The sequence below is a fragment of the Glycine max genome, chromosome 5 (genome assembly GCF_000004515.6).
Source record: "Glycine max cultivar Williams 82 chromosome 5, Glycine_max_v4.0, whole genome shotgun sequence".
NCBI classification, from domain to species: domain Eukaryota; kingdom Viridiplantae; phylum Streptophyta; class Magnoliopsida; order Fabales; family Fabaceae; genus Glycine; species Glycine max.
Window position 1 is genome coordinate 39,007,872 of NC_038241.2, and position 23,492 is coordinate 39,031,363.

At 33.2% G+C, this 23,492-nt stretch overlaps 3 protein-coding genes across 21 annotated transcripts; 1 reads left to right on the plus strand and 2 right to left on the minus strand.

The window, feature by feature from the left end:
* The first annotated feature begins 289 nt into the window (after window positions 1-289).
* On the plus strand, window positions 290-5,320 carry LOC100778683 (uncharacterized). 2 transcript variants are annotated; one of them, XM_006580526.4, is made up of 3 exons: window positions 290-709; window positions 1,523-3,404; window positions 4,421-5,320. In XM_006580526.4, the coding sequence occupies exons 2-3, from the start codon at window positions 1,539-1,541 to the stop codon at window positions 4,745-4,747; spliced, it is 2,193 nt and encodes a 730-aa protein (XP_006580589.1). In that variant the 5' UTR covers window positions 290-709; window positions 1,523-1,538; the 3' UTR covers window positions 4,748-5,320. The 2 variants fall into 2 exon arrangements, with proteins under 2 accessions (XP_006580589.1, XP_014631312.1); XM_014775826.3 differs by lacking the exon at window positions 290-709 and adding an exon at window positions 748-1,366.
* Window positions 5,321-7,157: 1,837 nt separating this feature from the next.
* LOC100778143 (uncharacterized) lies at window positions 7,158-11,513 on the minus strand. Of its 13 annotated transcripts, none has more exons than XM_006580519.4 (10): window positions 11,357-11,513; window positions 11,168-11,269; window positions 9,650-10,920; window positions 9,392-9,510; window positions 9,026-9,150; window positions 8,653-8,752; window positions 8,232-8,297; window positions 8,057-8,140; window positions 7,679-7,764; window positions 7,158-7,525 (listed from the first exon to the last, which is right to left on the minus strand). In XM_006580519.4, exons 3-10 carry the CDS (start codon window positions 10,851-10,853, stop codon window positions 7,378-7,380), a joined length of 1,932 nt encoding a protein of 643 aa, XP_006580582.1. In that variant the 5' UTR covers window positions 10,854-10,920; window positions 11,168-11,269; window positions 11,357-11,513; the 3' UTR covers window positions 7,158-7,377. The 13 variants fall into 13 exon arrangements, 9 of the variants coding, with proteins under 9 accessions (XP_006580582.1, XP_014631314.1, XP_014631316.1 ...); XM_014775828.3 differs by having other exon boundaries at window positions 9,650-10,932; XR_001388487.3 differs by lacking the exon at window positions 7,158-7,525 and adding an exon at window positions 8,858-8,931 and having other exon boundaries at window positions 7,706-7,764; window positions 11,168-11,503.
* A 2,278-nt stretch (window positions 11,514-13,791) lies between these two features.
* On the minus strand, window positions 13,792-22,110 carry LOC100777089 (kinesin-like protein KIN-14J). 6 transcript variants are annotated; one of them, XM_006580516.4, is made up of 22 exons: window positions 21,686-22,110; window positions 21,082-21,193; window positions 20,818-20,993; window positions 20,550-20,648; window positions 19,957-20,152; window positions 19,631-19,755; window positions 19,366-19,449; window positions 19,165-19,248; window positions 18,975-19,067; window positions 18,821-18,850; window positions 17,568-17,921; window positions 17,405-17,486; window positions 17,212-17,307; window positions 16,931-17,110; window positions 16,712-16,818; window positions 16,456-16,634; window positions 15,958-16,122; window positions 15,615-15,868; window positions 15,320-15,483; window positions 14,558-15,114; window positions 14,260-14,366; window positions 13,792-14,121 (listed from the first exon to the last, which is right to left on the minus strand). In XM_006580516.4, exons 2-22 carry the CDS (start codon window positions 21,146-21,148, stop codon window positions 14,060-14,062), a joined length of 3,261 nt encoding a protein of 1,086 aa, XP_006580579.1. In that variant the 5' UTR covers window positions 21,149-21,193; window positions 21,686-22,110; the 3' UTR covers window positions 13,792-14,059. The 6 variants fall into 6 exon arrangements, with proteins under 6 accessions (XP_006580579.1, XP_006580578.1, XP_006580577.1 ...); XM_006580515.4 differs by having other exon boundaries at window positions 21,082-21,188; window positions 21,637-22,110; XM_006580514.4 differs by having other exon boundaries at window positions 21,637-22,110.
* Between the last annotated feature and the right edge of the window lie 1,382 nt (window positions 22,111-23,492).

A 23,492-nucleotide genomic window follows, 5' to 3' on the forward strand; every position in this document is an offset into this window, starting at 1 on the left:
GTTTTATTATAATTATTATTTTAAATTATTTTATATAAATAAAAAATAATTAATAATAAATGAAAGAAAATAATAATTTTATAAAATTATTTTTATTATTAATTTATTTTTATTTTTTAATATATATCATTAATATTATAAGAAATATGAGTAGAAAAAATAATTAATATTATATTAAAAAGTTAATATAATAATTATTTTGAAATAATATTTTTATTATTATGAGACGGATGGAGGCAATAATAAATAACAATAATAAATACATGAGGAAAGCAAAAAAAATAAAATAGAAACGAACATGGCATGATGGTGCTTGAAGAGCATGCCTTTGTTTTAGTAGGGTCATCATGTGCATTAACGTAGCTTGGTGCTGTTACTCATGTGAGAGAGAGTTCAATGCTTCTCTGAGTTCTCTCTCTTGCACTCTGTTGTTTCCGTTACTGTTTCTAACAAAGCTTTTTGGCACCATTTGCCATTGAGGTGATTGAACTGAGCTTTCTTTTTGTTTCAGTCTCCCCCACTGCTTTTTGTGAATGAGTTACAAAACAACACAAATGGCCCAGGACTTTACTCTTTAATCAAATGGGTTGGTTTCTTAAGTTATTCTCCTGCACACTTTATGCTCAAGTTTGGAGATTTATGATTGTGCATTGAAGCTGCTTCTTGGGGTTCACCTTTTCTTCAGTTTACTTCTCCAAGATCTACTCTAGTATGCCCTTTTCCCTTATTTATTTATTTTTTCAAAAAAAAATTCCTACTTTCTTTGCATTTCTCCGTGTTATGGTTTGGTATCATAATCATTGTGTACTTTGTTATTGTTTTTGATTAAACATTTGTGCAGCACTCATCTGTGTCACTTTACTCACATTTGGGTGTTATGGAGATTATACAGCGTTCTTTCCAGCCTTTCTCTTTTCCTTTTGCAATTTTTTTGGTACTCTACAGATCATAAGGCATTTCTTTTTCGGCGCTTGGAATCAATATTGTTCTTTTTTTCTTAATCTAACTATAACCAATGATTTGTAGGGCACTGCTGAGACGTGGCCTTTACAATAATGTTTGTTTGCAAGGTCACAATTGTCATTGCAAAATAACATGTTTTATGAGAATGTGGACAATTTTTCTACAGTGTTTAGTGCCATCATTTCTTAATTGCAATAAACAGTTTGTTTTATGAAATATTATTTCCTGCATCAATTGCTATTTTCATCCCTTCATTTTAAAATATTTGAAGCTGAATCCCTTGATTATTACAGCCAAAGTTTTGATACAGTTTATATGGACTCCTCAATGTGATGTTATAGCCTTTTTTTTTCTTTTAGTCCAACAAAAAACCCCTCAATGGAAGATCTCCCTTGTATTCCGGGTAATTGTAGCCATCTGATTTTAATTTGTTAGATGATAGGGTACCATGCAGCATTATGCCAATTTTGTCAAGTGGAATTGGGTCTGTTTGAGTATGTACGTGTTGCATTGCCACAAACTAATATATGTTATTTCTTTTTTCTTAATGGTATTGCAGGTCTTTGGATTCATCAATGGGACAAGAGTTGGAGCTGGATCTTGATGACAAGTCTTCAGTGGGTTTGAGTCCCAATACTGTTCTTCCACCTCATCAATACTGTGTGAATGTGAAGAAGAGATCTAAAAAGGGAAAACCCACTGGGAAAGATGATTTTTTTACTCTCAAGGAGGGCTTTGCTGGGATCAAATTTGCTCGCTTCCGCAGTTCTTCATGTAAGAGCCATCTCTCTAGACCTCATGAATTGGAAGGTAATACAGAAACCAGGCGCAGTTCCATGTATCAGAGTTCAGAGGAAGTGAAAAGTATAAAAAAAATGGGCACCATGGTAGAGGGAAGGAGAAAAATAGAAATTTCAAGGAGGAGTGACACCTCTTTCGTAGGTAGCATTGTTGATTCTTTATGTGGTTCAGATGATGAAGGTTCTGGGCTGAGATCTTCAGAGATATCCAGGTCCAGGACTTGCAAGGCGCCAGACTCTCCAAATAGCTTTATTGAAATCTGTATAAATTCAGATGTTAAAAATAAGAACTCTGCCACAGTACAAGGGAGAGAATCTATAAATTTGAAGTCCAGAAGTGACAAAGTTTCTGATTCTGTAATCAATGGCAATTATCATGTTGAAAAGGACATGGTCCACTGGCTGCAAAAGTCACTCTCAGCTAAGGCAGGGATCTCTCACATGCCATCTCCATTAGGAAGTGATTGCTCATCAAGATCAAGTCCAAAAGTCCAAGTCACCCATTGCAGGAAAAGGTTGAATCATTTCACAAAGTCAAAATCATTGAGAAGTCCAGTGAGTAAGATACTGGAAAATAGTGAGATCAAATCAAATGGCATAGCAAACATTGCAAGACATAGGACTTATCAAAAATCATTGCTAAATGACTTATCCAACAAAGGAAAGCATTCTGACATTATTTCTGAATTTATCAGCAGAGAAATCCAGTATTCAGGTATAGCTTCTTCACCAGTTCATCTGCATGGCAATCTCAAAATGGAAAATAAACATGGAGTGCTGTTTTTTGAGTTCAAGGTGAAGTGCCCTGAAGATGTGTTTGTGGCCAAGACATGGAGAACAGGTAATGCTTTCAACTGGGTGTATACTTTTCACTCAATTGATAATAGAAAGAAGAGCAATGCCAATGGGTTGGGATCCCATGATTTTGACAAAGATTCCTCAATAGTAGCACAGATGCTAGTTTCCTGTAATTTAGGTTCTGAACTAGAAGACAAAGTATTTGACAACTTTATGGTGACAGAATTTGTGTTGTATGATTTTACACACTCAAGGCAGAGTGTTTCGCGTGAAAAAAAGTCTTTCTGTGAACTAGATGGTTCTAAAACTCCAAAAGCTTCCCATGTTGGATTGAAGGAGGAAACTTTGGGGCTGGATGGGAACCATGTGGTAAAAAATAAACTTCAAGACAAGCCTCTATCAAGCAGTGTTGAATTTGATGATTTAAATTCTTATCCTTACCTGTCCACTGAATGCTATCCAAACCTTGAAATTGCTGCCATTGTCTTGCAAATTCCGTTTTCTAAGAGAGAAAGCTTGAAGTACAAAAGAGGAGAAAGAAAAAGTGCTAAAGAATGTTCCAACAGAAGTGATCTCTCTGCAGTAAAAGATAGAAAAAGTCTTCATTATGACCAAATCCAGGAACAGGTAAAGGTGGTAATACCAACTGGCAATCATGGTTTGCCAAATGCTGAAAGCCAGGCTCCCTCGTCATTACTTGATCGACTGAGGCATGGTGGAGGTTGTGACTGTGGTGGCTGGGACATGGCCTGTCCCCTTATTCTTTTAGGCAATCCTACTATTCAATTTGCCGAAGACTGCTCACTCATGGAGGAACATCAACCATTGGAACTTTTTGTTCAGGTATAAGTTGAATTTCAGACACTTTCTTTGAAGGGAATTGAAAATACATTAAAGGGAGACTTAGTGCACGAGGCTCCCAAGCCCCACCTAATGAGGGTTGGGTGGTGCCGCAGATGTATGCAGCCTTAACCCCCCCGGTTAGTGGAGAGGTTGTTTCCGCAATTTCATTGTGTCCTCCAAGTCACAAGGCATCAACCTTATTGTTGCACCAAGACTTGCCCTCTAAAATCTAAAATGATTAAATGCTACAGTATTTTAATTTTGAATTACTTAGGAGACAAATATGGAATAAAAAATGGGCATTTTTTAATTCCATTTCCCAAAATGGATTCCACTTTCTTATGTAGCCATTCATTGGTTATGTTCCAGATTTCCACCGAACCATATGCCGTAATGCAAAAACTTTTCTGGTTGAATTTTAGAGAGTTCAGAGAAATTGCCAACCTCTTACTGATAATAAATGGCCAAGGAAATTTTTTATTGATAACATTTCATTCTGAGACATTTAATCAACCTCTTACTTTTTAATGGGTTGCATCTGCTTTTTCAAGTATGCTGGTCAAATCTCATGAACATGTTCTTCTGCAAATATACTTTTAGTAGGATAATTTTTAGTGATTCACTTCATCTTTTCTTTCTCCCACCTAGTAGGATAAGGCTTAGCTGTTGTTGTACTTTTGTATTTTATATATATATATAACTTTTTGTGCAATCCAGTGCAAAATTGCAGTGTCTCTGTAGTTAGAAAATCCTCTCAAATTAGCTTGAAGAATTAGAGCTGTTTCTAAATGTTGATATAAAGATAGAATGCATACAGGTATTTAGGAAAGCAAAATGATATTAATAGTAGGATTGATCAATGAATTAATTCCATGAGAGATGCATCTATTTAGGTTTTCGAATAACACTTTCTTATTACAGCTTTCTTTGCTTCCTTCAGTGTTACCATTTTAACTTGCTTCTTTAAGAGATTGTTATTGTTTTTTCTAATACATGTCTGACCTTTTGGTGCACAGGGAGCAAAAGGAAGCAGTCCTACCTTCAGCATGACAAGAATTGAAGAGGGGCATTATGCTGTTGATTTTCATGCACAATTATCCACTTTACAAGCATTCTCCATCTGTGTTGCCATTTTGCATGGAACTTCTGCCTTCAGCAATGCAAGTCACCAGAAAAACCAACAGTTATCTCAGTGCAGTTCACTGAAAATGCTACTTGAGGAGGATGTTGATTTCTTTTTCAAATCAGTCACAACTGAGAAGGAGACTGGTTGCAAGAATCAGAAAGGAATTCCTCGATCCTATGTGCTGAACCCGCCTTTTTCTCCTATTGCACGCGTATAAAGTATAGACCTGACCAGCCCTGCTGTAGTGATTAAATGGAAAACACATCATCTATAGCATGTTTGGTTACACGTTGTTGACGTAGTTTCTGATGTTTCTACCGTGCCTCCAAACACACGACTAGTTTCTTATCTTTATACCACCTTTATGCCATTGCTGCTTGGAGAAAGACATTATGGTCTTGGAGATGGCCTGTGAAAATTGGTAACAAGTGTGCGGAGGATCTTAGTGAGGGTGGGGTTTGCAACTCTGCATCAATATATAGGTTTTGTTGCTAGACACAATGACCTGCTTGCAGAATCTGTTGAACACTCTGAGAAAGTGCAATGGGGTTGGTGATATATATCTGATAGGGATAGCACATTAGAGGTGTCAGAATCAGTCTTTGTATAAGTTCTTTTGTTCCAGTTAAGTAGGATAGAAACCGAAAATTGTCCATATTGTATGGGATAGTTAGAAGGGGGATACTTTACACCCAGTAGGAAATAGCATAACAATCCCTTCTCTTTTTTTTGTATCTATTAAGATTCTGAAATTATATAAATGATGGGAAGTGGATTGGAATAATTTCAAGAATTGTTAGTCTCTCTTCTTTGAGTATGGACCCAAGCTTTTGAAAATTCAAAGAAATAGGGTAGTAAAGATACTTCCTAATTGCTAGGCTCTAAACCTTACAAATCTTTTTTTAACTAAATATTTTTGTGTTGCTATTTTTAATTAATATCTTTAAGATATTTAGGGTGTGTTTGGTTTGCATTTTCATTTTCTGTTTTCATTTCTTGTTTTCATTTTCTGAAAACTGTTTTCATTTTCAAAAGATTAAAATTCTGAAAATATGTTTGATTTGACTTCTTGTTTTCTGTTTTCATGAAATAAAAATACTGAAAATTTATGATATATTGATTTCTTGTCTTTTTGTATTTTTAGATTTGCTTAAAATTACATTCATTGTCACCACAATTTCATTTTATCCGAAATGAAGTTTCTGTTTTCAACTGAAAACACTGGACACGAAAATTTATTGTTTTCATTTTCTGGTTGTTTCCTGTTTTCATTTTCACTGAAAATGTTTTCAGAAATCCAATCAAACACATTTTCATCACCGTTTTCTGTTTTCAATGAAAATGAAAACAGAAAACAACCAAACCAAACACCCCCTTATATTTTTATATTATAAAACCAAATACACAATTTAAAGAGTGCGTTTCTTATCCTCCATACTCAAATAACATTTTGAATATTATTTTTTCTCGTGGATATGCATTTTACACTATCTCGACAAATAGCTAAAACATTTCTCTTTCAATTGTCTCAAAATTCTCCTTTTTATATTTATTTGTTATTGGTTTTAATTGTTTTTTTAATGTAAAATGGCAACAAGGTTAGAACGAATCTAGGATTTTGTGCAAACTACCCAAACTTTCACTACTAGGCTGACTTTAATGATCCTTTTAATTGTTTATTTTAATCCATAATATAATTGATATATTCAAATATAAATTTATTATAAAAATTTTAATTATAATTTATAGATTAAAAAAATATAATTTAAAAATAAATTTAGAAATATGTGTTTGATCTTAACAATGGAAATATTTTTGCCACAATAGAAATAGCCTGTGCCTGTTTGGTTAAATAGATTTATGCAAGAGTTGAGTTTGAATTATATTGGACCCATTAGTTAACTTCTGTCTTCAATGAATTAGAATGTATTTCAGTGTAAAAGTCTCTTTTAACCCGCACTGTCTATCTTTAAAATAAATAAATAAAACCACTAGCGCAATTTTATGGGATCCACCGATTATGTTTATTCTGCTAAAATGGATAGAAGAAGGTCATAATACTATTTTTATATATTTCTACTTTATTTTTCACTTATTTTTCTTTAATAAAAAATCCAACAATTAATTTTATTTTATTTTATTTCTCATTTTTCAACCCTCATCTTATGAGATAACTTACAGGATTGAGTTAGACTCAAACTCATATTATAAGATGGTATCAGAGTCAATCCTAAATGCATTAACCATATTATTCATACACCAAATCTAATAATATTGGGCGTGAGAGGATACATTAGTAAAAAAACTCAAGTCTCACATCAACTAGAACCAGTCACCCACTATATTATCCATGCACTAAATCTGAAAGTATCGAGCGTGAGATTATATTAAAAAAAAATTTAAGTCCCACATCTACGACAAATTATATTGACTCCCACTTTCTATATTTACTTTATATATATATATATATATATATATTATTCCCCAGAGTTAATTGTTCTTAATATATTTATATCATATATTTTGTTAAAATTAATACTTCTTTTAAAAACAATACTATATCCTAATATTTTATAAAATAATAAATACATTAAAAAAAATCTTGAAAACACTATGCTTTCAATTCATTATTCACTTAATAAATAGGAAGACTTGTAAGATAATGTTACAAAAGGATTTAACATTATTCTTTAAATCTATAGTATGACACTGCTTACAGCTTGTGGCACAATTAAATGTTTCTTCCACACACTATCAAGTTATCAAGAATGCAAACTATCAAGACTTAGGGAAGCTGCTGCTGGAACACCCTATGATGGACCTGTTAATTCAAAATTTTTGCGTTCTTCACTCTTCAGCATTCCCGTCATTGTCCTGAATGCATAAATCAGTGGGATGTGATGCTTCCAGAGAAAATGTCCTCTTGAAAAATTCATATGAAGCAAAGAACAGTGATCCTTGAGACATGTACATAATCAACCTCGGAATCAACCCCCTGATGATAGACATACAAAGCACATCAAAAGACAAATATCAAATGTGCAATTCACATTTGAACAGAGATTTCAAGACAGAATGTATAGCAGTTGCTCCTATAAAATATTTTCTTTTGATCTAAATGATAATGACAAGATTCAGACAATGATACCTGTACAGGCCCTTAAATCCTTCACTCTTACTAATTTTGTAAAGTGCATGGAGCACACTATCATATTGATTTGCAGACCCAGGAATCTGCGGCGCACTCACTTCTATCAGAACCATGAATTAAGAGTAAAATGACATACATTAACCAAAAAAAAGTGGCTAAAAAATGTATTGAATTCTTTAAAATAACATACTGAAATAATAATAGTATTGAGGATAACAAGATAAATGATATTGAACATAGTTGAATAAAAAAAAGTTTCAGAAACCTAGTGTTAAGAAAGGTTGTCTTCGACATCTAATTAGATGGCTGCACCAGATTATTCTTCAGTAGTAGCAATGAGAATTTATACAATTGAAGGGCATGTTTATTACATACCTGTGTCTGTAATCTAGTCTTGATCACATCAAAAGGGGTTGTGAATAAAGCAGCCGTAGATCCAGCTAATCCTCCACACACTAACTACAGAAATTTGTAAAATCATCCCAGTTACATTCATTGGAATGAGACAAAAAAAATGATGGTTAAGAGCCAGGAACAAACATTAACTCACAGTCTGAAATGTGTTGGGTTGAATACTAGATGGCATCACTTGCTTCAAGCTTTCATATGTGTAAAACTACAGTTGGTCACAAAAAAAAGCAATAAATAAAACCTTAGTTTCTGAAGAACTTAGAAAGGCAATCATAGAAGACCAAGTAATATTAACAGAGGGGGATTGAGAGAAAACAACAATAATCACAACAGACTTGCTCTCAGAGTAAGAAATAAAAATCCTCATGGGAGTCATGAATCTTTAGTGCGGTCACACTTTGCAGCCAACAAGGAAAATAATGAATTTTCAGCATGACTGCATGAGGGACTGTTGGACACACACTATCAAAACCTCATGCAAACCCCCCTGGTGATGACAAAATCTGTCTGCATCAGCTACTTCAATAAATATGCATTCAATATTAAAAACATCTACTGACCTTGATAATTGAATGTGGAACGTTCCGGCATAGTACAGCTCTCCAACCTGCATATAGGGAGGAAAAACCACCATTTCTGATAATTCCAACCAATACATCCCTGCACAGATATACTCGTAAGGCTCATAGCAAAATAAAATTAATACAATTATACAGGCCTTGCATGGGAAAAAATTCCAGTGAAAGTTTGAAGTCATGAGCTTACACAGACATAACAAGCATCTCTTGACAGGACATATATATTTGACATGACCAAACCACACAGAAATTTTACAAGAGCTTCAGAAACAATAACACAAATTACAATGATTGAATATTCACAACAAATGCATAAAGCCAAGGTCTACTGATGATCCCAAAAACGGAGGCATACCAGCAGTTGCGATAATGAGAACCAACTTGCATCTGCTGCTTTATTCGCTCACTGGGAGTAAAAATGAAAGAGGTGGCAATGCTTGCACAACCACCTCCCATGCAATGGGCAAAAGAATAATACTCCTGCACGAAAAGATGATTGAAACCTCATTTATGCCAATAAACACTAAAATAATAGTAAGAGTTACTGATGTCAAACACTATAATATTTACAGCGATGTTTAACTTGCAGTTTCTCCCACCTAGAAGGTACCACATATAGAAATAAAGGAATCATGGAAAAGCAAAGCAGAAGACAGCAAGGATATAACCAACTTCAAACAAATTCATTTAAATGAGTAGAATATGGAGAAAGATGAGCTACCTTTGGAAGATGAGGAAGCAAAGCTGCTTTAACTGATTCATAGGAGAAAGTATAAACTGCAGAAATTGGAGCTGAACATGCAATGTTTGTGGTAATTCCACGATACAGTCCAAGCAAACCTGAAATTAGTCCATCAACTCTATGAAGGAGCCATCTAGTAGAGTATTTAATTCAAGAGAGAAAGTTAATCTAAAAGAAATGAGACATATAAGCTACACAGATATCTAGCAAGAACATAATTTCTCTTACAAAACCAACCTCTATCAGAAACAATTGACTTCCCAATGTAAAAGATGGACCTGTGTTCAGCACGGCATGCTTGAATGACTGTTTTAATTGTGTCAACAGGATGCAGACAAAGGCTGACACATATACCAGCTAACGCCCCAGAAAAAACATGTTCTTGCTTGGCTTGGTAATTACAAGGCTTTAGATGGGTTGCAGAGGTCTGAACCTTAGGTTCATCATCAGCTATATCCAAGAAATGCCTTCTTTGGATTTCCAGAGATTTGTTATCATCAATCTCATGTTGGCACTGATTAGAAGCACTATTATATGAAGCTAGAGAGTTAATATGATAGTCCGCACAGATACTAGAAGAAAGGATCTGACAAGTATCAGGCACAGCTTGAAGAAAATAGTCTGAACAAAGAGGGCTAACTATTCTTGTGTTCAGAGTTGCAGCATTATATAATGATTGAGTTTCATGTGTGATTGAATTAGGACTAGACACGTCACTCTCAATAGCCAATGCAGGGGTGCTTGTATCTACTGAAATGTTACCCCCAGCAACTGGAGCATTAGATTCCGGGATCTCAGGTTGGGCAACATCCACTTGACAATTTAGCGCCTTAGTAATATTCCTACCTACCCACCAATATACATTTCCTGATTTACAAGACATTTCCTCCCTCCTAAGTTCCATTTCTTTCCAATCTTTATTTGTAGTTTTATCACTAGCCAGCAAACACCTCTTGAATAAAGAATCAATATAATCTTGACTTTCATTAGAAGAGTCAAGTACTGATATCTTCTGCATTACCTTAGGGAAATCCAATTTTCCCTGCACAATCTGTGCACCTCCCTCAGTAACAGGATAGTACTTAATGTCGGTTGAAGCATATACCAAATCATTTTTTCTCTCATCAACGCTATCCAGAATTTTCTCTTTCTGGAATCCTTTATCATCCTGATTCACAGTTTCCTTCGAAAGTAAAACCGAAAGCGGGCGACTGGCAGAATCCCATATCAGGCCTATAGCCGAGATGAGCTGAGATGTGCTCAGTATCTGAGGGGACTTTGGTTGAGAACTTCCATAGCATTGCTTGTTCTCATTGGTGGAAAGAGATGGCGAATAATCTACACAAGAAAGAACGGCCTCAGAGGATGCCCCTCCGTGTTGAATCCGCCAATATTTGAATGATTGTTGACCATTTTTGGGTGATTTATTGCATCCAGACATATTCTCAAATCTTCTGTGTCTCCTTCAAGAAGCCGCCGATAGCCCGAAAATGTCTGGATAGAAGAGCCTGAAAATCAAACTAAATTAACTGTCAATTACACCATGAATTGCAGACAACATTAACTGTTAAGCTCAAGTGTCAATTAGGATTGACTGACAAAGTTTCAATTTTGGACCATCCCCACTTTTTTTTTTCTTGGGAAATTTATAACATGAACATTGTTGGTCAAGCTTACGACTCATGATTATGAAATACACATGGAACAAGAGACTAGAGACAGAACTAAAAACCACTAAACCAGCGATATTTTTACCTGTTAATTTTTTTTTCTCATTTGTGTGAGAATATAGAAATGAAGTGAATGGAACCCGAATCACAATTGGGAACATCAAGGGAACTAAGTGAATGAGGTACTCTGCAGAAAAAAAGAAGAGAATGAATTTATCGGAAGAGAGAGAGAGAGAGCTATATTTGAAAGTTGATGTTGATTAAGAAGTGAAACATTGATGAGAGCGGTGGATGGTGGCGAGAATCTTTGAAATTCATGTTTGGGGAGAAAGGGTTTAAGAAGCTCAAGATTTTACGGTTGCCCCCAAATTGTTTTCTCATCAGCATTACTCTTTTTCTTTACTCGTTAGCCTTTGTTTGTTTGTTTTCACCACCTCCCTCCTCCTTCCCTTTAATTTACCATCAATTTTTCTGCTTCTAATTACACCCTTATATAGTAAAGTTATTAAGAAAATAAATAAATAATTTTGATTATTTACAAAATATTTATAGTAAAATATTCATATTATTTCTTTGTGGCATTTACATTTGAAAAGAAATACTATCTTATCAAATGATGTACGACAAAAAATTATCTTATAGAAGGATTTAATAATGGACAACTCAAAGATGTATTTATAAATTAGAATAAAATTATAAATGAAGTAGTTATAAAGGATCCTTACAGCTAACACCAGAATCTTATTGGTAGGTTATCTAAAAATATATCTATAAGTGTTTATTAAACTGAGACTTATCATATTTTTAGTGAACTCTTGAGACTTAATTCTTCTAAATTTTTTATATATAAAAAATGAAGTAGTTAAAGATAATATAAAAATTTATAAAAGAATAAATTATAATATTATAATGTAAATTAATGTAATTTAAATATTTTTTATTTTTTTTAGAAAAACATTAAACAAATTTAGAAAGGAAGGGAGAATTAATGATTTACACGTGAAACATTACTTTTTCTTTTCATGTACAATAAGAACACTGGAATTAGAACCTAAATTCTCATGCAAATTACTCAAATTTTTGCCTGTTAATGTAAAACATCACTTTATTTTATTTTTGAAATTACGAAAAATGTTAACATATTTTAATTAATAAAAAACTGCACCATTTATTAATAAATAATTTTCAATATAAAAAATAATTTTCATGAAATCTTACCATGTTTAACATTAATCTTAAGAATCAATGTTGATAAAACTATTTTTTTATACTTAATAAAACTATCTGCATCACAAAAATTTAAATAATTTTTAACCTAATACACTGTTCTAATTGAGTTTAATTTACCGCTATTAAGCTTCAATTTTCTTACATTTGGGTAACTAATATTCAATAATTTTCTTAGACATGAATTTAGCTTTACACTAAAAAAGTTATTTATTTGTTAACTTGTTTTTAATAACAAAAAAAATTAAATACATTTTTCATCCTTATAATTTAGCGTTTTTTTTACTCCCTAAAAAAATCGTTTTAATCTTGTAAAATAGTTTTTTTTTTCATCCTTAAAGCCCTTTAGGGTTTTTAAGTCTAAAAGAATGAAGTTTATAAAATACATGACAGCACATGTAAAAATTAAGGACATCAATATGATAAAAATAAAATAAAATATCTGAGCCCAGGTTTGAACCGGAGACCTCTAGTGTGAGACAAGCATGATAACCAACTACACCAGCCAGACTGTTTCTCAAGCTACTATGAGTAAGAATGAACATTTATTAAATAACATAACATTTCCTCACCCTTCTACAATATTAAATTTTTTTTGGACAATGGGATTTTTTTCCATGGAAACTCAGGTATCTCTCAACTAGAGTTTGGAAGGGCTATGAAAATTAATTCTCTCTTATTCCACCAGGTAGGGAAAAAAAATGCATTTAATTCTTCCCAGACTCAATGGTATAATGAATTACCAGGATTGGATTATAAAGTTCGAACGAAATTACTACTATTTTTTTTTTTTAACAACTAACTTCTAAAGCGAAAATCTTGCACTCTGACAGTTATACTGGTGTCTTAGTCTCAACTCTCAAGATGCTTGTTTGAAGTGAAAAAGAAAAAAAAAATAACTAATAAAGTATATAATATTCACATTTTTATACTCTATTTTAATTTAAAATTTTCATCTCAATTTATTTATTTTTATCCTATCGAACGGACCCTCAAGGAGCATAGATACATGCACCGGTCATGGTTACACCCGAAGCTCTATGTATTACAAAAGGTGGGTAAATTAATATAAAAAAAATTATGCACATACACATATATAAAAGTAAAAAATGAATACAAAATTCCAAAAAAAAATAATGAAAATTTAAATTAACATAAATTGACTATTATATTATATGAAGTAAAAAAATCAATGACACCAAAATAATACTTAACATTGTTCCTTTATTTAATTAAAAAAAATTAGTTAAATAAAAAAAATCCAGAAGGGAACTTAGAAAAATTAAAATAAACTATTAAAATTAGTTTTACGTCACCAGTTTTGAACTAGTTCGACTAGTTCTTTAAAATCAGTTTAATTTTTTAGTCAAACGGACCTAACACTAAACTAAAGATTGTGATTCAATTTTAACCATTCGAGCTAGAGTTTTCAAATGCAATGTTTTAATGTTCGATGAATTTGTGACATTTCTCACCTTCAGCTACATATACAACATCGTAGATAACATTACTGAATGGAAAGTTGTAAATACAGCAGATTCGGTGATATGACATAAAAGGCCATGATGCTTACATACAGACTGGTTACAATTTGCAATTCGCCTCATTCCATAACAGATTGAAGCTGAACTGAGCTGACCCTTGAGCCTTGAGTAAAGTGTAATTAGAATGATCACCTAACATAAATAAAAAAGTTCCTACCGGCTATAGCTATAAATAAGCACTCTACTGCATCCAACTGGCATCCTAACTATTGCCATCGTTTAGGGGGCTTCACCGAAGAAGAGCTACTGGCTGCGGGTTTTCTAACACCTGAACGTAAGAAGCAGAATAACCAAGGGAGATTGAGTCACTGGTTAATTTAAAAAGGAAAAGGCGTGAGAGTAAAATAGATATATTAATTTTGGACAATAACAGAATAAAATGGCCAAGTTAATTGAATATACATACTTGACAGAACCTTCGAGGAGGTTTTGTTCATTGAATGCCTAGAATGTTTTGACTGCACTTTTTGTGGGACTTGAGAAGCTTTGGGAATTTTGGATGGCATAATAGGCCTGCATTCAATCAAACAAATTGAGATCAGTTCCAAGCTTGGTAACAGGTCCCATGCAAGTAACTTGGATTTGAGATGAAAAATCATCATTGTACCAGCAATCACTGTTGTATTATCTATACCATTCTATATTAGGGTAGAATATGTGCCTTGTAAACTTTTAATAGAGATGGAGGGCGGGACAGAACTCACTTTTCTGTGCTCTCAGCTGGAAGGTTGTCGGTTGTGGTGTCCTTCATTGGTGTAATTTCAGCTGCCTTCTCAAGTTCAGGGAAAAGAGTGTACTCCACAATACTGCTGATTGAACCTTCAGTTTCGGTTCCCATTGAAAGACCACCATCAGATATGTCACTTAATCTCTCCTCTGAATCCGCATCTCCAAATCTTAAGAGGTCAATGTCTTCATTGACATTTTGACTGATATGATCTCTGGTTAACTTCAACCGAAGGGAACTGGACTTGTTCCTGAAATCATCCATTGATTGATGAGAACCAGTTTCTGAATGCTTATCACTATACTCTGAGCAGTTATCCATGTCAGAAGCTGCCTTTCCATTGACTCCAAAGCTCCTTGCTCCTGCAAGTCTCGTGCTAATTCGGGGAGTCCCTATGGAATGTCTCCTTGGAGATGATGACCCATGTCTTACTGAGATCATACCAAGCTTTGCACCATTATGGTTAGCCTTGAGTGACTGTAACCGTTCAATCTCTTCATCCTTCCTTGCAATTGCATCCTTGAGAGATGCCAACTGCAAGAATAATACAAGTCAGTGTGCGTTTGTAAATGATATTGTAATATCAGCTTAACCTACAGCAAGAGTGATGACCTGGATATTGATGATGGGGCACAAGTGTAAAAAACAAAATGAATAACTAAAATTCCAATTCATAACATTTGGTGCTTCGCTGATAACTAAAACATCCAAGTAAAATGCATTCAAAAATAGAAATAACCTGCTCCATAAGTTCTCTCACATCCCTCCCCTCTTTGTTGCTACGAGCAGCGCCTAACTCCACGCCAGAAACCCGTTCAGCAAACTTCAAGGTGCTTACAGTTTCAGAATATGAAGCAACATCAGGATTAAGCTGTACAAACATAAGGGTTTTCGCTTGACCACCTATCATATACAACGGACAAAGCTATTGCAATTTAGTAAGCCATGACTGCAATATGCTTAAATCAAAATGCAAACAAATGAAACCAAATATAACAATACTGTAAATTGATACCAATAATGGCAACAATTACCTAACGAACTCTGAAGAAGTTGGGTCAATTTACTATTTCTATATGGCACGTGTGAACTCTTCTGTGATAGAGCAAATATTACATCTCCTAGTGCAGATAGTGATTTATTTATATGTTGAGCCTCCTTAAGCCTGTCTCCAGTTGCTTCAGAACGATCCACTCTTTCACTTCCTGCAAGATCTACAAGATGAAGGCATCCACGCAACAGTGTGTTGGTCTTCAAATCCGTTCCTCGAACATGAACAGAGAGAACACTATCATGTGATATGAAAATAAAATGAGTTTTGTGTCTTCATAATTGGAAAATTGACAAAAAAGAAAATCTTAAAACTGTGAATATAACCTGTGTGATCTGCTACTTCTTTCATTCAAGGCTGTGGCACTAGTTGCCCGATTCATCAACCCAATATTCATCAACTCGAGGACATCTGCCATTGAATTCACAGAATGCATACTTGCATCAGGAACAGCCAACCCATTTGGTTGGGCAGTATTCCAAATCCCAAGTGTGTGCAAGTCAAGGAAACAATACTTGGTATGTTTTTCCTTCAAAACAAGTAAAAGTAAATGAATGGTAAACAAAGCTATGTCTAAATATAATGACACGTACTGTCGTACATGATAGAAAATAAAAATGCATGAAGTAAATAAATGAATAATAGTGCATCAAATCTTCTATACATGTGCATATAGTAGTATGTCAATACATAAATGAATAAAAATGCAAGCTTAATTACGAATATAGAGAGTCGCATAACTTATAATGAAAAGGGAAGCCTAGTACACAAGGCTTCCACTATTGTGGATCCAGGAATATATATTAAAGAAAAGAAAAGGATATCTCTTTTGAGGACCGTTGCTTGATAGTAAATCACGAACTTGTTCGTTATAAATTTCAACCATTTGAACTCCAACTTCATAAACAATAGAGCTTCTCCTACTCTGGGAGATATGGAAAAGATCATGAAGTGCCCGATAGTTGACTCCCCAATCTGATTTTGATGATAGGCCAGGTCCACTCTAGTAGAAAAGCAATTGCTAAGTAAATTAGACAAGATACGCAACATAAAAAAGCATTAAACGAATATAATGCATACCATCGTATATGTCTTTCCCGAGCCGGTTTGACCATAAGCAAATATACAAACATTGTACCCATCAAGAACAGATCGAATCAATGGTTGAGTGTCCTTGAATATTTCCCCTACAAAGAAAAATATTGATGTATAAGTTGAACATTACTATCAATTTCAACAATAGAAAACAAGTACTAATAATAATAATCATGAAATAGAAAAGAAAAAAAAATGCAGTACCTTGACTTGTTGCTTGACCAAAAACCTTATTAAATTTAAAAAGCTTGCGGTTTTCTTTTCCTTGTTTAAGAGGATTGCCAACAATTAGTTCTCCATCATCACCAACAAATTCAATTGTTGTATGACTTTGACTTTGCCCCGGAAGAAATGGTCTAATTCGACAATATACCCTTATATTACCTATTCATAAATGGTTTAGAATAAAAAGAAAAAATAAATCAGGTCAGCTATCAAGCAATCACCAGTTCACAATCTTCAGATAAACACCATATAATACATACCTTTCAAATCTTGAACTTCATTATACAATTTCCTATTTTCAGCTAGAACTACATGATAATTTTCAGCAGCCTCAGCTAGACCTTTCAACTTGATTCCTACATATGCACATCTTGTTAGTTGTAAATACATCTGATCCATCATAAAATAACTACCAATGATAAACCACGAAAAATTTTAAACATTGTACCCTACCAAAGTACTTGAATTCCTCTAAGTAGTTTCTTTTTGTTTTTATCACATCATCTTTGACAGACTTCATAGCAGCTCTCAGTTCCTAAAAAGCGTCAAATTATATGGTATAGCACAAGAAAGAAATTGGCAACCATAAATGAAAAAGCAATACAAAGAACCAAACCTGGAAAGCTCCAAATTGAAAATTTACGATAGTTTGATAGGTATCCTCTTTATTCTTCCATTTCAAAAATCTGGATTCTGAAAATGCCTCTAGTTCCTTCACTTGCTTTCTTGCATCTGCAAGATGAAGCTTAAGTTCCTCTATCCTTTTTTCATATTCAGCTTTAGATTCAGTAGCTCGCAATTCTAACTCTGAAACATGTTCTTCATGTGTTCTTTTGACTATTTCCAAATCTTGCTTCAATGCAGAAATTTCGATTTCACTATGAACTTTTTCTTTCTTTAAACGAGAAAAATCCTGCTCTTCAAGTTTCTTCTTCTCCTCAAACTTAGTTTGTTCAACCTGCAAAGCATACTGAAGATACAAATGACTGCAGCAAGTTAGCAGCTAACACAAATCACATTTATAATTGGAAAAGCTACTTGTTTTGCAATTTTTAAAAGCTAAAAAAACATTTAAATATATATCAAATCATTTTTTTTATTTATCTATTGTGATAAAAGGGAACACCTCACACAGATAGATAGAGAGAGAGAGAGAGAAAGAAGATCAAGTTACTCCAAGAATAATCCTTGTTAAAATTACTCCCTTCAATATTTAATAGATCAAGCCCATATTATAAAATTTTAAAATTATTTGATATTTTATTAATAAATTCAATTTAAAGTATAATATACTTTTTTAAAATATAATTAAATTTTGACTATAAGATTAGATAACTACAAATGTCTGATTCATCTAAAATTTGGCATGCATGATCATTGAGTTAATATTTCAAACATTCAACAGCTGGATTAATAAAAATTAATATATACAAAGAATTATTGAAGGAAGTAATTTTAGTAAGAGTTAACTCTTGGCATAACTAAATCCTTCCTTAATATATATATATATATATATATACATATATATATATATATATAGAGAGAGAGAGAGAGAGAGAAGAGAGACATTTTTTATTTGTTAACTTGCACCTACTTGTCTTTTAGTTGTAGTATGTTAGCAAGCTACACCGTAGGTATAGTTTAACATAACAAATCCTACAACCCCAGTGTAGCTTCAACTAAAAAACAAATGAGTGTACGTTAACAACAAATGTATGTATGTATATTGGTGTAATTTGACACCCCTCTTCTCTCTCTCTCTCTAGCAATGATAATAATGACTGAAAATAGTGAGTAAATTTAACAAAAAAAAAGGATCTATATTGATAGTTTCTTTCATTATCTTGAACTCAACAATAGGGCTTGCACCTTCAACTGCTGAACCCAACTTGTAACAACCTGTAGAAAGTGGAGACAACTTTAAAATTAAATTAGCAGATAGTAATAATAATAATATAATAAAGATAGTAAGGCATTGCCCAGATCCATCAACAATGATGACAAAAAATAAATAAAGAAATACCTCATTCTCTTCAGTTGTCCCTACTGCCAAGGTTTCAAGTGCATTTATTCTTGTTTGATACTTTCCCTCACGAGCCTTGAAAAGATTGTTTTGCTTCAGGTATGCAACGTATTTAAATGGTCAGTGTTCAAGAGCAACTGAAAAACTAATGATCTATTAGGGGGAAATGTGAAAAGAAATATAATTATACATTTTTCATGTTTTCTGCTTGATTTGAAAAGCGCAACTGAATTACTTGCAGAATTTTCCTCAACAGGCATGCAGCACGATGAGCCTAGAAACAAAAAAAGAAGGGAAATCAAACTATTTCAGACACAATCAAAACTAATTTTGCTAGAACAATAAAACAGCATTATGCCTTACTTCTTGTAGTAGTATTTGGTCCAATTACCTGAGGTACATCTCCATTTTTCCTTTCAAAGATATCACTCAGAATCCTATTTCCTATATTAAAAAGCAATTGAGTTGAGACACTCTGCAGAAAAAGATTTCACAAATATATTAGTCACATACGAGTTAACAGCAAAAACCCAAGGGCATTACACACACAGAGAGAAAGAAAGAGCATTATTCAAACATTGATAATATATAGAACTGGTATGAGAAAGAAGAAAGGGAAACTTTGATAGAGACAAACAAATTATCTCATCACTTACATCCAAATTGTTTGATTTAAATACTTCATTAAGTTTGGCATCAGAAAAATCTGCAAGCAATCCTTGCTTCAACTGGAACAGTTCATTAGACTTTATTCCAATATGATCTATGGAAGTGATTTCATCTGGATAAAGAAAACAAAAAGTATAGTAAAACAAACAAAATGTTTTAACAAAAATAGAAACAACATAATTAAACAACAACCAATCCTGATTCCATTAGGTGGCATCAAATACATGAATCATGTGGCATCATTGGACTTAACAAAATTCAAATATTCAATAAATCTACTGAGAGCAAGGAACTTTCTAATGGATTAGTATACCTGATACAACAGAACCATCAACAGCATGTTGCAATTTTGAAGCATCCTTGAGGCAACTATCAGATTCCTCAAAGAATGTTAAATTTGACTGGTCCCATCTCTTTCTTGAACCACTTTGGATATTTTCTTGTGCAGTATTATAAGCAAAATGAGTTTTCAGAGTCTCAAGGCACTGCAACACAGGCACCATGGATCCCTACATACATTCTCAGGCCACAGGATTAAATTATTAGGGCAAAACTTACAAAGTGTAGTAAAGAAAAATGGAATTTGAGTGTCATGTTTGAACAGGGCCAACCAGTTTATTTTATTAGACAAAGTCCAGCAGCCTAAGGAAGTACATAGAAGTGTACCAGTTTCAGCATCAAAGAAAGAAACTTGAAGTATACATAACCTCACAACCATAAAATAGTAGATATCACAATCAAATTGTTCAGTGGTTTTCCTTCATTGTGTAACAAAAGATGAAACAAACCATACATTTCCCATGTACACACAAATGAGGTATTTATCAAGCCAATTAGATTAGATTCATAGACATAACATAACTCACAATGTTCTCAAATTACATTGCACAACAGAACTTCTTATACCTGCTCCAGGTCTGACAATTCAAATCCAGACAATCCCAATTCATCCAAAGCTACCAGAAACCTTTTCACACCAATTAGCTCATTCAAAGAACCACTTCCCTGAAGTCAAAAATGCATTTCTTAGAAGAAAGAGGACAAAAATAAACAAGCTCTCTAACTTAATGTCCGCACATTAGAAAACAAAAAACATTAAACCTATGCATACTACACACATGCAAAACAAAGGCAATAAACAAGTATAGAACACAATGAAGGACACCCCTACTACCTTCACCGAACCAGGAACAAGATTGTCCAAAATGCTGCATAATACTGATCCATCCCTCAACCGTGCCCTCAACTCCTCCTCTGTAGTATCTAAAGGCAGATTAAAATTAGGAAGCACAGCATTTATCCACTTCACCAGAGACACAAGCTGCTGGCTACCTGAAACCATACCAAAATCTACTGTTGCGTAAAGAGTAGGTCAACAAAAAATTGAATTAACCATCTCATTAGAGAGAAGCCAGTGAAACTTCTCTTCAGTTAACACCTGCCCGAGGAAACCCATTTCCTTTGTCAGTTCCCCCTTTCCCCCGCCCCTCCTGCTCCCACTGCATGCTCGTTTTCAACACTCCTCACCCCCTCGATCAATAACACCTACACTGCAACAACTAAGAATTTTAATAAGCAGAAACTCAATCCAAACAAGTTAATACTTCCAGTGCAGGAGAAACATTTAACCAAAATATACTTAACAACAATTCATCCAAAAAAAAGAAGACCAATAACAACACAGAAACAGAATGATCATAACAATATGCTTCTTCTCAGTAAAAAAATATAAGGAATTAGGGTTAAAATAAGCTGCATTAAACAATTTACTGTCACTCCAGCAGAATATCGGTACGCATTCCATGAAGAACGAAATTAAAAGGTGTCTCTCGAGAACTACAATGAAGGAGAAGCAAATGCAGAAAACCGATTTGAGGTAAAGAAAGCATTAAAACACTAAACTACAAATCGAAGCTACAATATTAGCTGACACGCGTTATAGAGCAATATTTACGCAACGAAAGAGGCAAAAGAGAAGCAGATCGGCGCGAACCTATCTGGAGGAAGCAATGTGGGAAAAAGGTGAGGGAGAGGAATCTCACGCTTCGGAAAGCAGAGATCAAATCCAATGTCCTGGAAGATTGCAATGTGGATGAAACAGCAATGCGAGCGGATACGGATCGATGAAAATTGCGGGGAAATTATCGTACGGGGACGAGAAATTGGGGTTTGGGGATTTTGATTGATAGTGTTGTGAGAGTTGAAGCAAAGGGCATGGGCTTTTCTTTGTTTGTTTGTTATGTTGTTTTCAAATGACAGTGGCAGGACCTGCTGGAATTTTGGAAAAATTAGGAAAGGGTGAATTGAATGGGATTACAAGCCAATTTGAGAAATTTGAATCTCTAAGATTTTAACTACCCTTTCATTTGCTGACAAATAATAATAATAAAACAGCACCTCTCCTTCTTTTTTTTTCAATTTTGTGATTTTGACGCTACCATGCCATTCCCGCCGGCCCCTTTTCCTTTCTTAATTTAAACTAAACTCAATTAGCCCACCGTGTTCGCTTCTGTTTAAGTGTATTATTTTAATTTGATCGGAAATTTTTTGAGAAAGCAAAGATGTTAACTATTAGGATCACAACATATACGGGTCGGATTGGATTTGTTATTATTATAGGAACACAAGTTCGGTCTAGTATTTCATATTTGTTTTCTTGTGTTCTTTTCAAATTAATTAAAATTTTAATTTAATAGTCAACGTCGATTTTAATGTCAATTTTCATTGTAAGATTTGTTCGAAATAAAATTCTAATTATTTTAAATAATATTAAAGGCACTATTTTTTTGGGGTATTAAATACGATATACTAATAATGATACAAGAAAGACTCCTCCGTTAAAAGTTGCAGAAAAAATATTAAATTAATCAAATATTGTAAATTTATGATTTCGTATGTTCTTGCATTTTTTAAATTATTACGATGAAATTACTTATACACCTGTTTTCGGACATAATCTTGTTTGGTCTAAATATTGCTTTTCCTACTTACCAAGTATGATTTAATATTGTACAGTACTCAGAAAGTGATTATATAAAATGTTACTATATTGGATAAGATTTTAAAATTATTTCAATTTAATTAGTCGTATAAGTTAAGTCGTGAGATGTAGGTGTTTTAAAAACTTTGAAAAAAAATTATCACTCATAATACTTATATTCAGCTTTTAAAAAAATTGTGTTATGTGGAAAATATATATAATTCATACAAAAATATAACACAAAGTATTATAAAAAAACAATAGCCTTTATTAAAAAAATATTCTTTAATTTGAAATATATTATATACATCCAAATTTATTATGCTATATTATTTCTTAAAGAAATACAAAATTTTAAGACATAATAAACAGAACTCATTATAGTTAAATATTTCAAGTGGAAATTTTAAGATAATTCTTTTTATTTAGAATTTTTAGTTTTTTAAGCGGCAAATCATAAAAAACCATATAAAATCATTTTAGTAGTTAAACCTGTATTTAAATTATTTGATTATCAGGTATAAAATGAAAAAAAAAATAACTACAAATAATCTAAAAAAATAATTATAAGCTATAAAATTTTATTTGCGATGATAACGATTTTTTCATCATTCTTTATAGCGATATTTTTATCAGAATAAAAGCTTTTTACTCACTTTGATAATTTTATCATACGTATTAAATTTCTTTTTTTAATGCAGCGTATTAAATTTCTTAAAAAAACTTTTATCCTTCAAAATAATAAAAAAAAAAAAGATAATCTATCCAAGTTACTTGGATTTTATAGTTTGCGACAAAAATCAAATGATAATCTAACTAATAGATTATTCAGGCCTTAATTAAACATACTTGTTTGCCTATTTTTCTCC

Bases quoted from the DNA above. Each gene is read 5' to 3' on its own strand.
- LOC100778143 (XM_006580519.4), bottom strand. From the start codon at position 10,853: ATGTCTGGATGCAATAAATCACCCAAAAATGGTCAACAATCATTCAAA. The intron at 8,141-8,231 runs GTGAGTTAATGT...AAATTTCTGTAG, and splicing joins AACCCAACACATTTCAGACT to TTAGTGTGTGGAGGATTAGC. The intron at 7,765-8,056 runs GTATGTAATAAA...AGTGCGCCGCAG, and splicing joins AGACTAGATTACAGACACAG to ATTCCTGGGTCTGCAAATCA.
- LOC100777089 (XM_006580516.4), bottom strand. From the start codon at position 21,148: ATGCAGTGGGAGCAGGAGGGGCGGGGGAAAGGGGGAACTGACAAAGGA. The intron at 17,922-18,820 runs GTGCAAGCCCTA...TTGTATCTTCAG, and splicing joins GTTGGGTTCAGCAGTTGAAG to TATGCTTTGCAGGTTGAACA. The intron at 16,819-16,930 runs GTACTGCATTTT...TTTTCTTTGTAG, and splicing joins TGGTCAAGCAACAAGTCAAG to GGGAAATATTCAAGGACACT.
- LOC100778683 (XM_006580526.4), top strand. From the start codon at position 1,539: ATGGGACAAGAGTTGGAGCTGGATCTTGATGACAAGTCTTCAGTGGGT. The intron at 3,405-4,420 runs GTATAAGTTGAA...TTTGGTGCACAG, and splicing joins CATTGGAACTTTTTGTTCAG to GGAGCAAAAGGAAGCAGTCC.